This window comes from Neophocaena asiaeorientalis, unplaced genomic scaffold (genome assembly GCF_003031525.2).
Source record: "Neophocaena asiaeorientalis asiaeorientalis breed wild unplaced genomic scaffold, Neophocaena_asiaeorientalis_V1.1 scaffold236, whole genome shotgun sequence".
Taxonomy (NCBI): Eukaryota; Metazoa; Chordata; class Mammalia; order Artiodactyla; family Phocoenidae; genus Neophocaena; species Neophocaena asiaeorientalis.
The window spans coordinates 1,096,089-1,110,160 of NW_020173418.1; the positions used below are offsets into that span (position 1 = coordinate 1,096,089).

Below are 14,072 nucleotides of genomic sequence, written 5' to 3' on the forward strand. Positions count from 1 at the left end.
CGGGAGAAGCTGTTCTCACCCTGGAGAGCAGGCATATGCAAGTGTGTGGGCAAGAATGGGGTCTGAAAGTGAGAGAGTGGCATGTACGTATATACATTACCAAGTGTGAAACCGATAGCTGGTGGGAGGCAGCCGCTTAGCACAGGGAGATCAGCTCAGTGCTTTGTGACCGCCTGGAGGGGTGAGATAGGGAGGGTGGGAGGGACGGAGGCGTTGGAAGGAAAAGATATGGGGATATATGTATGTGTATGGCTGATTCGCTTTGTTATGGGGCAGAAACTAACACACCATTGTAAAGCAATTATACTCCAATAAAGATGTTAAAAAAACAAACAAACACAAAAAGAATGGGGTCTGCTTCTAAAGCAAAGGTGTCACACATGGCTTCATCCACTCCTGCCCAACTAGTCTGAGTGTGACTCTCAACAGAATGCAGCTACCATAGAGCATGGAAATGTTCCTGAGCCAGGCACTTATTTCCTTCACTCCTCAGAGCAGTTCTGTCACTGTGCTGAGAAAGGACGTGACTCTCCCAGGATATAGAGGCACCTGTGACGATGCCTGGATGCAGCCCACGGAAGGTTAACTTGAAGGCCAAGGCAGGAGTTAGCCTTACAACCAGAGATGTAAGGGTCGGTGTGTGATTTACGAGTTTAGCCAATTCATTCCATGTCACAGGCTAGTCAGAATTTTTTTAGCTTGTAAGTCTGTTACACGTGCATCTACCAAGCACTTAGTAGGCAGCTACTGAACTCCTGTTTAAATAATGGGTTTAGCTATAAAAAAGAAGATACTTACAGTAAATTACTTAGGAAAAAAGACAAAGTCAGGGAAGTATGGACTCCAGCCATGTGAGCAAGGCCATCAGACCCTGAGAGACCACACGGTGCCATCTCACATCTCCTCTCATTCAGTGGGCAAGTCACTGCTGTCTCAGCTTTTTTTTTCCTCAAAATATTTATTTGGCTGTGTCAGGTCTTAGTCGTAGCACGTGGGATCTTTGCTGTGGCATGAGGGATCTTTTTCGTTACGGCATATGAACTATTAGTTGCGGTATGTGGGATCTAGTTCCCTGACCAGGGATCGAACCTGGGCTCCCTGCACTGGGAGCCTGGAGTCTTACCCACTGGACAACCAGGGAAGTCCCTGCCTCAGTTTTCTAATGTGTAAAATAACATTAGTAAAACTCATAGGGGTTGGTGTGAGGATTAAATAAGATAACATATAAAAGAGAAGAGTTCGTGACACATGGATTATCTTATAATATTTAAAATAAAAGGTCCTCCCATATTTTACCGTGAACTGTCTTCAGGATAACGCTGTCCTACTGCTTCTTGAAGCTGGACATTAAGAAAAGACACATTCTGCCAGGTTTCCTTTTCTCTTATTTTATCAAAAATTGACGTGTAGAAGTCATACATGGTATCTCCCCCTTCCATTAAGAAGAAATTCCTCATGGCCTGTAAGTACTCAACCAACCTGAATGAAGAGAAAATAAGTGACATAAAAATCTTAGGCTCATAAGATAGGATTCTAGATCAGGATCAGGTATCATTTTTAGTGAAATGCGTTTACACTGTACATTTACTAAAATTAGAAATACTAATACATCTTAAAGATTTTCAAAAATAATAAAAACAGCATATGGTTTACTTTTAATAATCAGAAAGAAGTTATTTTTCTATAACATTGAAGAAAATTTGGCAAAGTCACAAAAGTGTAATAAAAAAAGTTAATCCAAATCTACTATTCATGATGAATTTCCACTGTTAATATTTAGGGTATTTCTTCCCAGTCTTTTTTTCCATGCATTAAAAAAAAAAGTTCCTACCATATTATTATATATCCTATTTTTTAAGATTTAAGAAACTTTACATTATTTAAAACTCTGTATAAACATAATTTGTATGAACTTTACAAAGTTCATACATGGAAATGAATATGCCATATTTTAATATGGATGTGCATATTTATGGATATGCCATAATTTAAAGAACTAGTCATCCATGACTAAGTAATTTCATGTTTTTTCTCTAATAGCAAACTTCGTGACAAGCATTTTTGTGTAACAAGCTTTTTCTGTATTTCATTTGGGATAAATTCTCAGAAACAAATTTCACAATAAAGTTAGGAAAACACTGATGGTCTACTGATCTTCTCAAAAGAAAATTGTTTATTGCCTATCCATTCCCTACTCTAATTAGCTTGAAATCTAGGTTTAAAAATAACTTCAGCTATTCTTAAAGTACAATAAACTACCGACTACCTCCCAAATGAAACCACTCCTCGTACCTGTAATCTTTTTTTAGAGTTCGCATGAGGTTTCCACAGCAATCTAGATACTGTTTGTCAATATGAGGATAGAGGCAAGATCTCAGCGTTAATTCAAACGTCTGGCAAGTCACAGATTCTGAGGATCTATCCACACATATGTCTCCACCAGCAAACTTCTCGTGAAAGTCACTCTGTTCCAAATACAACCTTTAATATAAAAATATGAGTCTTCTTTTTAAGACTTGCTGTCAACAGAATTCTCTTTTTAAAAAAAGACATCAATTCTTTTTTTGTCTTTTAATGGAGGTACAGCTGATTTACAATATTATGTAAGTTTCAGGTGTACAACATAGTGACTCACAATTTTTAAAGGTTATACTCTATAGTTATTATAAAATATTGGCATATTCCCTGTGCTGTACAATATATCCTTGTAGCTTATTTATTTTATACATAGTAATTTGTTACCTCTTAATTCCTCACCCCTATCTCGCCCCTCCCCCTTCCCTCTCCCTACTGGTAAACCAATATTTTGTTCTTTATATCTGTCAGTCTGTTTCTTTTTTGTCATATTCACCAGTTTCTTGTATTTTTTATTTTTAAAAGTTATTTATTTATTTTTTGGCTGCATTGGGTCTTCGTTGCTGCGCGTGGGCTTTCTCTAGTTGTGGCAAGCAGGTGCTACTCTTCATTGCGGTGCACAGGCTTCTCATTGCGGTGGCTTCTCTTGTTGCGAAGCGTGGGCTCTAGGCACGTGGGCTTCAGAAGCTGTGGCACACGGGCTCAGTAGTTGTGGCTCATGGGCTTAGCTGCTCCGCAGCGTGTGGGATCTTCCTGGACCAGGGATTGAACCCACGTCCCCTGCATTGGCAGGCGGATTCTTAACCACTGACCCACCAGGGAAGTCCTGTATTTTTTAGATTTCCCATATAAGTGATATCATACATTATTTGTTTTTCTCCATCTGATTTACTTCACTAAGCGTAATACCCTCTAAGTCCATCCATATTGCTGCAAATGGCAGAATTTCATTCTTTTTAATGACTGAGTAGTATTCCACTATATACATATACACCACATGTTCTTTATTCATTCATCTCAATAGAATTCTCTTAAATCAAAACTCTGGAGTCCCATATTTACCTTTAGTCGTATAATTACCAACTATTACAGAAATAAAAATCTTTTTCCTCAAAGCATTCTTTGTGTGAAGCAGACCTTCACAGAGCTGCTTCTGCCTAAAAGATCAAGTACTGAGTAGGTCTTTCTAGCCCTTAGGGTTGAAAGTAGTGAATGACGGCCATTAGACAATAAACAGGGTATTGTGTGGGTACTAATAATTTATTTCATTGGGGCAATTATCTAAAAGCCCCTAAGGGCCAAGATACATCGGGAGGGTCTGACTCAACATGTCCCAGGACCCCTAACTTCCATGAGCGTCTTCTGTATGAGTGACAGCGCTGCCCAGGGGCCTAGGGCTCATGATAATCTGTGGACTTTCACAAATAATGAGGCTAAGTTATGTATCTGAAATAAGTGAACGCAATATATTCTTGTATTTCATTCATTAGAAAGGAGAGGCTACAAAGGTTTCTATTTTTAAGGCTGGAAAGCCCTACCTGGCAGAGATAAACAGTTACTAAATATTGCAGCACAGATTCTGCCATTTCAATCACTGAAAATCCTGCAGGTGCGTATCACCTTGCAAAATTAATCGCCAGCAGCGGATCATGAACATCATCCAGTTCAAGATGCCTCTCGGCAATGGACTGCATCTTAATGAGGGTCTCTCTGGTGGCCTGCTGCTCAGTGAGGGCCTGTGCAGTGCAGTCTTCTCCGTGTCGAAGACGAGACTGCACAGACTCCAGAAACAGGGTATATAGACTTTTTCTTTCTGCATCTGAAACATAAAGAAGTGTGTAAGGTGCATTATGTTCTAGTAAATAACTAACATTAAGAAATATTAAGTAAACTTATCTAAATACATTATAGCCTGATATTTTTCCTTTGGCCTGTGAAGGTCTACCCCTGTTTCGTTACCCTTACAGTATAGTACCCTTAGTACAACTAAACATTTTTATAACCTCTGTTAGACAATTGCAAAGTTCATGGTTAAACATTCAAAGTATAAGCTAGTTTTTTTCTGAACAGAGTAACAGCTTAAGCAGGAAGCCTGAAAGTAAAGTTACCATTATACTAGATAGCACTATGATAACACTAATAGGAGTCATAATTACATTGGGAAAAACACTTTGAACAGTGGCCCTGGAAAGTTGTTTACGTTTTAGTATTCAGTTTAAAAGGAAACATTCCACAAAGTGAAAATATTACTTAAAGTAGATATAATAATTTAAACTAATTAACGTAACATTAAGATGATTTACAAACAAAACAACTAAGGTCACATCTATACCTCTCAAAGCCTTTTTAGTCAGTTGATAAAACCTTAAGTATATTGCTTAAATTACATCCAAAAAGACCAGAAATTATATCAAGATTTTCTCAAAATCTATGATCAAGTCTGAACCGCTCACCAACAAATTCCTATCTGCCAGAGTTCATGTCCTCAGGTGCCAAATGCTGCTCTGCATTAAGAAATACCAGAGAATTATTGTTAAAGGACCAGTCCTAAGGCATCAAGAATAAGTAAAATGCACGTGGAACGTATTATCACTGCCTTTCAAACACCGTGATAAATGTTTCCAACGAGGACAATCTTTTTTCACTCAGAGCAGCATGATCTATCAATTTGATCATGGTGATCAGTTCCATGAAAATAAAAGGCTTTGATAATTTTCAAACTGCAAAATAATGTCATATCTCAGAATGGCAAGCGTGAAGATTGGAGCAGCTGCTCCATCACTAAGGGGTTACCTCTGGCTGTGGCTTGGCACGTGGTGCTCTCCATGCATTGCAGGTTCTTCAGCAGCTGCATTGACTTGCCAGCCATTATGATCTGCTTAAGGACGGGTTTCAGGAAGGACACCATGGTGTGCTGCCTGCTGGAGGGCCCTTGATCACTGCCAGAACTCGCACTAGCGTTATCACTCATTTTTTCTTCGTTTTCTGTCTTTTCCGATACACTGTATAGTGTGTAAGTTGCATACCAAAAGTCTCTGTGATTTACCGGAACATTCTTGTTTCTACAGGGATTCAAAAGAATTTTAAACTTTAACTTCTCTTCCTTAAAAACAACAGTGTATCTATTCTAGCTTAGGCATGTTGTCCAAACATTCCAAAACACAGTAATATCAATTATTAGTAAAACAATGCAATCTTTAGGTAAAATGGGACAGATGTTTTACCTGACTTCAGCTTAACATAGAAAAGTGGACAAATACTCTGAATGGCATAGGTAAAATCTAACTATGCAGAAAGTTTCCTGAATTGGAATTAAACAAAATATAATTAATTTGGTTCTCTTTAGAGGTAGAATAAAAGTTTACCCATCTCCTCTGAAAGTAAACTCCAGAATTCCACATCTTTTTTTCCACAACTATTTCCACTGGACTATTTTAACAATGAAACAAGGTGTACTCATCACGCCCTAAGGATAGTCAGAATCCCGTTTTTACAAAAATCCTCATGTGCAACAGAAGAAACAAGACATAATGAGACCCAATATTCAGCTAAAGAAAGGCCAGTTCTTTTATATGAGCACTGTGTAAACAGGGTTACCTTTCTGTAGCTCTAAGTTACTCTCCCTGATGAGTTAAATGGATAGCTATCAATAAAAACATGTATCCAGGGACTTCCCTGGTGGCGCAGTGGTTAAGAATCTGCCTGCTAATGCAGGGTACACGGGTTCGAGCCCTGGTCTGGGAAGATCCCACATGCTGTGGAGCAACCAAGCCCATGCACCACAACTACTGAGCCTGTGCTCTAGAGCCCGCGAGCCACAACTACTGAAGCTCGCATGCCTAGAGCCTGTGCTCTGCAACAAGAGAAGCCGCCGCAATGAGAAGCCCACGCACTGCAACGAAGAGTAGGCCCCACTCGTCACAACTAGAGAAAGCTCGCATGCAGCAACAAAGACCCAACGCAGCCAAAAATAAAATAAATAAATAAATTAAAAAACAAAACAATAAACATGTATCTGTACAGAGTGCAGAACTTAAGACTGAGTTAAGAGACTGCAAATAGTTCTACGTTGCAGTTTCCATGATTCTGTTCAGAAAAATCAATTAAGTGAAGGGGAATCATCATAGATTTTATGATGATCAAGATTTTCCTTAATTGTTTTATTAAATATTATACTAAAAAGGTAAAAAGAGCAGCTAATTAGGAGAAATAAATATATTAGAGGCATATTCTGTAATATTTTCACACCTTTTGTCTCATAGATAATTTATTCCCATTGGTTCCCTTTAATGAAGCCATCTGACATCACCTAATTCATTTTAAGGAACTCAGTGTGCCTTTCACCATACCAGCCAGCCAAAAACACACTATCACTCAAAAATATAATCTGCTAATAAGCAAAGCTGTGATTGACATAAAACTTGAAAAATATTTTTGCACTGGTACCTGATGTCTTCTATAAAAATGCAAGAGAACCTGCCTATGGATCAGATGAAGCTAACAGAAGTGTACGATCTCCACATGGGAGAAGAGAGGTAAAGCCAGCTCCTGCTGTGCCTCCCTCACCTCTGGATGATGAACTCCCGGGCACAGTCGCACAGGTGCCCATGCACGATCCACTCATCTACAGTCTGCAGGTAGGGCCGCACGGTCTCCACCCAGAGCGAGAACAGCAAGGAGACCTGAGGAGACAGCGCAGCACGCACATCCATTCTCAGAACTCCCTTGTCTCTGGATTAAATGAGGTTCGAGCGTTTCTGAAGCACCTTTTAAAAAGTGATCCAATTTCTATGTTTTTTGAAACAAAGTAAGAAATTAAAAATCCTAACCATATGCTATAAAATCCTTATGAAAAACCTCACCTAAATATGAGAAGACCATATTGTCCATAGCAGGACCCTCTTAGGAGTGAAAGTTACCCAGGGACAACAGGTCTAAACTGGACAGTCCAAACTGGTATATGGTTATCCTTTCCAAATAGTGCTATTAGCAAAATGTCCATTAACAACAAGGAAGTGATTCTGTTCTACTATAGTTCCTAATAAAAAGAAATTACAGAGCTGAAAGAAATCAACTTTTTATTGAAATGCAGTATCAAAATGGTGAGGAAAAAGAGTCACACCAACAAACTAGGCAAAACGCCTAAATTATGTGCCCAAAGAAACATGCGGCTTTCTAGATTAATCAACTAACGCAGCACGAAAAAGTCTAGATTTGTATTTTTTAAAATTATGGTAAAAAAATACATAATATAAACTACACTGTCTTAACCATTCTAAAGTGTACAGTTTGGTAGTGTTAAATGTATTCATATTGTTATGAAAACAGACCTCCTAAACCTTTTTCAGGCTACAAAACTGAAACCCTGTGCCCATTACCTATCCCATTTTCTCCTCTCCCCCGGTCCCTGGTAACCACCATTCTCTTCTCTGTTTCTATGAATTTGACTACTCTAGATACCTCATATAATAGATTTGTATTTTTATTTAAGAAAGAGTTATCACAAATATCTATAAAAATCAGCTAGGTATTTTTCACATCTTGCTTTTATGTTTTGTTTTATTCTTGCCTCATCCATCTGGTGATCTTGGCAATTATAGATGAAAAGCTAGTTTCCTGCAGCCTCAAATTTAGAATCTAATTTGAAAACTCACAACAACTGTCTGACATACGATTTTTACAAATATCTATGACAGGCTATTGACCACTCCTATGGCTGAGCAGAATTAGTCACACACGGTGGACTAGACAAGGATCCCCACATACAGTTTGCTCAGAGGCTTCTCCAACATTGTCATATTCAAGGATGGCTTTGTACAGGGTGTTGAGCAGGTGAGATGCTCGAACGACATTTCGAGTGTCAGGTGGAACTTCTGCTACTCCAGTACTAAACACTTTGTGCAGAACCTTGAGCTGAGCCAATCGAGGTGACAACTTGTCCACGACTATTGCAAGAGTTATTGTAGTATCTGCAAATATCAAGAAATCAAACTCATTAGCAAGGAAAAATATCTGCATTCAAAATGTGATATAAATGCTAACCTACTTATGGAAAGGCATGGCAAACCGGAGGATGGCAGGTTTTTTTTTGGTTTTTTGTTTTTTTTTTCCAGTACGCGGGCCCCTCACTGTTGTGGCCTCCCCCGTTGCAGAAGACAGGCTCCGGATGCGCAGGCTCAGTGGCCATGGCTCACGGGCCCAGCCGCTCCGCGGCATGTGGGATCTTCCCGGACCAGGGCACGAACCTGTGTCCCCTGCATCAGCAGGCGGACTCTTAACCACTGCACCACCAGGGAAGCCCAGGATGGCAGGTTTTAATCTCATGTTACAAGGAACTGATTTCCCCCCAAAAAGAACCCCCTAAAGAAGGAAAAGACAACTCAGCAGAAAAATAATGAATAAAGGAAGTGACAATTCATGGAAAAGGAAATTCAAGCAATTCTTAAACATACAGAAAGATACTCAACCTCACTTATAAAAAATGAATGCAGAATAAAACTACTCTGGGCAAATACAAAACAGACTACAATGGGCTCTTGTTTTAGTGAGGGGAGGCGGAGAGGGTGACTACTAAAGGCAACAAGAGCAAGTCCCTTCGTCAGGATGGCACAGCTCTGAACCCTAAATATGGAGGCAGTCATAGAGATCTACACATGTGATAAAATGTAAAAGAACGGCAGAAAGATACTGCTTACCTCCTTGCAAAAAACAAGGCCCTGCAAAACTGGTGAAACCCATGTCAGACCTGCAGACTAGTTAACGTACTGTGCCAATGTCAATTTCCTAGTTTTGATAACGTCCTATAGGTGTCAACACTGGAGGATGCTGGGTGATGGGAACATGGGACTTCAATGCACTATTTTTTGCATTAGTTGTAAATAAAAGTTAAGGGGGAAAACCTGCACTGGGTTACCATTTTCACCTGTCATATTGATGAAGACCCAAAAGTTTGATAACACACTGCTGGCAAGACTGGGAACAAACGGGTACTCATATATATTGCTCGCAAGGGTGTAAAGTTATTTATCTGTACCTCCGTGGAGAACAATGTGGCAATACCTACTAAAATCACATATGCCATCACATACCCTTTGACTGAGCAATTCCACTCTTAAGAATTCGTGCTACAGCTAACTTGGTGCACATGTGTACACTTACTTATATGTAAGTGGTTATCACTGCAGCACTGTTGCCAACAGGAAAAGATCAGGTACAGCCCAAATGTCCATCAAAAGGGGACTGGTCTATGATACATCCATACAATAAGATGCTCAATATGTGAAAAAGAATGAGGAGGCTCTTTAAATACTTGTACGGTATATTCCTCAAATTTTAAATTAGAAAGCAATTTGAAGAGAGCAGTTAAAAGACTACTAGGCATGTGTATATGAATACATGTGCTTGCATATGTCTAAGTTATTTCTGGAACGATGTACAAGAAATAGATCAGTTGGTTGTCTCTGGGCTGGGGAACTAACGCAGCACGAAAAATTTTCACTGTAAATCTTTCTATACTGCTTGGATTTTGAGAGATATGAATGGCTTAAAAATACAAATTTAAAATAATTAAAAAAAATGAGTGTATTCAGGAGAATTACTTATTTGCCATGTAATTTTCAAATCTTCTATCAATTATTAACCTAAATGGCATTCAAAATATGAGTTACGTGTGTTATGCGTAAAAGGGAAGAATATTTAAATACCATTATTGATGATGCACTTCTCAATTTCTGTAAGTTCCTCTTTGAAACTAATGAAGTATTTGTACAGGGCCCACATGAAAGCCTGGTATGTTCTAAAAGGTGCTTCTGTCGACTTCTTAGGAACGGAACCATTTCCAGGTAACATGCTTTCAGAGCTGTGCCCCATGATTTCATCAATAAACTCCTGGAGTCGAAACACAACCTGGCCATATGCTGCTATTTGTTCTAGCACTGATCGTAAACAGCTCTACAACAGAAGCAAACCATAATGATTTAAAGTCAGTCTTCTGTAGGCATTCTAATTAATATCCCCTCACTGTAAAATATTTCTTTTGTGACTTTTTTAAACAGCATGCTTAGTAAAAGACAAAGTAATAAAACGAGTATTTAGTTTTACATTCAGAGGAAACAGTGTAAGCATTAATTTTTATAAAATATAGAACTGTGGCTTCCACTTTTTAAAAACACATAAATATAAAGTAAATGTACTGTAGACAATAAAATTACAGTAGACAGCTTTCCCAATAAAGAATGACAGAAAATACAAATCAAAACTAAATATGAACACCACAAACAATATAAAAGAATTCTCTAAGCACTATAAAAATACAAACTTAATTTTGCCTTTTGGAACTTAAATATATTTAATAGTTAATTTTAATTTTGCAAAATGGTCTAAAGTTACATAACCATGATTTACATAAATCTTATTATTTAATTTTAATTACAATAAATACAAATAACTTACATTTGTCAAATGAGTTACTATAATGTTGTTCCTCACAGTTACCTTTCCATCTATCAGCTGAAATATAAAGAGCTTTTTTACCCCTGAAAGTAACCTGAAATAAAAAGATGAATGTACTTTATGTTTAGAAAAATATACACTACAGTAATGCCTAAGAAATTTTAATAAAAGATTCAGAAGGGGAGAGGGTAAGGGAGGACAAAGAGGTCAGATAATTAGAAAATAGAAGACATCAGTCTTTTTATCTGATTACTTTAAGACTGATTATTTCAATACCATCTTTAAGAAAGTACAAAACAGTATTGTCAAAACATTTCCTCACATACGTGATGGTCCAAACAGATCTTCCCACTTTTAAGCATGTCAGTATTCTATTTTATGGCAGAGAGAACCAGAAACTGGAAATCTCAGTAGTAACAGCACTACATGTTACATTCTTCATCTTCATTTTTGTGTGAACACAGTCTAAATTCTGAGATTCCTGGTTCCTAGGTATAGGGCACAGGTAACTCTCACTGATGTGCTCTGCCTAAAAAGCAGTAAGCAGAAAATTAGAAACCTTAACTTGAATTCAGATATCTAAAAAGTGATAGTCTAATCTTGGTTAAATCATATATGACAGTATTTAAATGGAAAAGAGGTAAATATACCAAAATCTCCATGGTCGACTCTAAAGTTTGGGCTTACTGAGTCTCCCAATCCAAATTTAGGTGTCCACAGGGACCTGATTTGGGTTCATACCTAATGGCCTATTTCTAATATGCATGTGAAAAACCCTCAAACACCTTTCTTCAGAAAACCAAAATTCTGCTTCTCATTAATAAAGTCTTTAGACTATGAATTAGGTTAACAGGTCTTACCACAGGGTTTCCCGAATAACCTGCGTTTCAGTAACAAAAACTCTGTCATCTGGAACATATAATGGGTCACTGGTGTACAAGTGTTGGTCCCTATTAAATAACAAACATCAAATGTCAATGAAAAGATTTCTCATTAAGTAAAAGTAGAAGTCTCAAAGAATATGTGTAATTTAGTGGTAATTTAACCAGTAATCGATAAGCAAATAAACATAATACATACTTTAAATTTCCTCCCATATTCATTTTCACAAGTCAACTGAAATACTATCAGAGAAGCACTTTCAGAGCAATTTTAAGTTTATTGCCGACTTAGGCAAATATTTAAAACTATGTATTGTTGTTTTGGAAAAATAGTAACTATTTTTGCAGTAAGTACACTAAAACAGAAATCAAATAAATGGCCTAATATAAACCAATCCATTCACTTTGAAAATAACAAATCAAAAGACAGATTATAGTTAAATAATTTCACTTTAAAAATAATAATTAAATAACAAAACTGCTTAGGGCTTCCCTGGTGGCGCAGTGGTTGAGAGTCCGCCTGCCGATGCAGGGGACACGGGTTCATGCCCCGGTCCAGGAAGATCCCACATGCCGCGGAGCGGCTGGGCCCGTGAGCCATGGCCACTGAGCCTGCGCGTCCGGAGCCTGTGCTCCGCAATGGGAGAGGCCACAACAGTGAGAGGCCCACGTAGCGCAAAAAAAACAAAGAAACAAACAAACAAAAAAACCTGCTTAATTGGAATTGTTAAAAATTTCAAGGAAAAGCAGATTTGAGATTTGTTTTCCCTTCTCACTTGGCTGCCTTGTGAATAAACCCTTTCTGCTGCAAACCTTGGAGTTTCAGCATTTGGCTTGCTGCTCATCAGGCAAACGGAGCTAGTTCGATGAGGAACTGATCACAGGTTAAGTGGCAAGTGCAAAGTGTTATGAAGAAGAAGTGACTGAGGAGAGCGGCCAAGATGGCAGAGTAGAAGGACCCTAAGCTCACATCCTCTCGTGAGCACAGAAAAATTACAACTAACTGTGGAAAGAAAAACTGATAAAAAACACTGAAACATACCAGAAAATATTAAAGAAGGAACCACAACAAGACAGGTAGGAGAGGCAGACTCGTGATATAATCAAATCTGATACTCCCCAGGTGGGTGACCCACAAACCGGAGAATAATTATATTATAGAGGTTCTCCCACACGTGAGGCATGCCCTAGTCTGGGGGGTCTGGCACCGGGAAGAGGAGCCCCCAGAGCATTTGGCTCTGAAGGTCAGTGGGGCTTGACTGCAGGAGCTCCACAGGATGGAGGGAAATAGAGACTCCACTCTTAAGGGCACAAACAAAATCTCATGAACACCGAGACTGAGGGCAAAGGCAGCAATATGATAGGAGCCCGGGCCAGACCTACCTGCTGGTCTTGGAGGGTTTCCTGGGGAGGTGGGGGATGGCTGGTGACTCATCCTGGGGACAAAGACACTGGTGGTGGCTGTATCAGGGAGCATTCACCTGTGTGAGCTCTCATGGAGGCTGACCTCTTGGCACCAAGACCTGGTCCCACCCAGTAGGCTGTAGGCTCCAGTGTGGGGATGCCACAGGTGAAACAAACTGGGCAGGGACACAGCCCCTCGCCTCAGCAGACAGGCTGCCTAGACTTCCTGAGCCCACAGCCACCCCTACACATGCCCGCAGATACAACCCTGCGCACAAGAGGGACAAGACCCAGCTTCACACATCAGTGGGCAGGCACCAGTACCTCCTGCGGGAAGCCTGAAGAAGCCCCTGGACCAGTCTTACCCACCAGGGGGCAGACACCAGAAGCAAGAAAACCACAGTCTGCAATAGCTCACTGATGAAATCAAAGAGGAAATAAAAAAATACCTGGAGACAAATGAAAGTGGAAACACAACGATCCAAATCTACTGGACACAGCAAAAACAGTTCTAAGAGGGATGTTTATAGTGATACAAACCTAACTCAAAGAAGAACAAATAAAACCCAAAGTTAGTAAAAGGAAAAATCATAATGCTCCACAGTGGAAGTAAATGAAATAGAGACAAAAACATAATAGAAAAGATCAATGAAACTAAGAACTGGTTCCTTGAAAAGATAAACAAATTTGGTAATTTGCTTATCAGACTCATCAAAAAAAAAAAAAGAAAAAAAGAGAGAGAAGGCCCAAATCAATAAAATCAGAAATGAACAAGAAGTTACAACTGACACCACAGAAATACAAAGGGTCACAAGAGACTACCACGAGCAACTGTATGCCTAATAAAATGAACAACCTAGAAGAAATGGACAAATTCCTGGGAATGTACAATCTCCCAAGACTGAATCAGGAAGAAATACAATATATGAACAGATCAATTTCCAGTAATTAAATTGGATCAGTAATCAAAAAAAGTTCCAA

General features: G+C 39.0%; 1 protein-coding gene across 1 annotated transcript in view; it reads right to left on the bottom strand.

Annotated features, from left to right (window-relative positions):
- TUBGCP5 (tubulin gamma complex component 5) overlaps positions 1-14,072 on the bottom strand; it is a 59,338-nt gene that overhangs the window by 10,414 nt on the left and 34,852 nt on the right. Inside the window, exons 8-16 of the mRNA XM_024747291.1 lie at positions 11,667-11,756; positions 10,807-10,900; positions 10,059-10,305; positions 8,122-8,324; positions 6,922-7,037; positions 5,149-5,417; positions 3,976-4,174; positions 2,293-2,481; positions 1,297-1,479 (exon numbers count right to left, since the gene is read on the bottom strand). Of these exons, the coding sequence (XP_024603059.1) occupies positions 1,297-1,479; positions 2,293-2,481; positions 3,976-4,174; positions 5,149-5,417; positions 6,922-7,037; positions 8,122-8,324; positions 10,059-10,305; positions 10,807-10,900; positions 11,667-11,756 (1,590 nt within the window). The remainder of the gene's footprint in view (positions 1-1,296; positions 1,480-2,292; positions 2,482-3,975; positions 4,175-5,148; positions 5,418-6,921; positions 7,038-8,121; positions 8,325-10,058; positions 10,306-10,806; positions 10,901-11,666; positions 11,757-14,072) is intronic.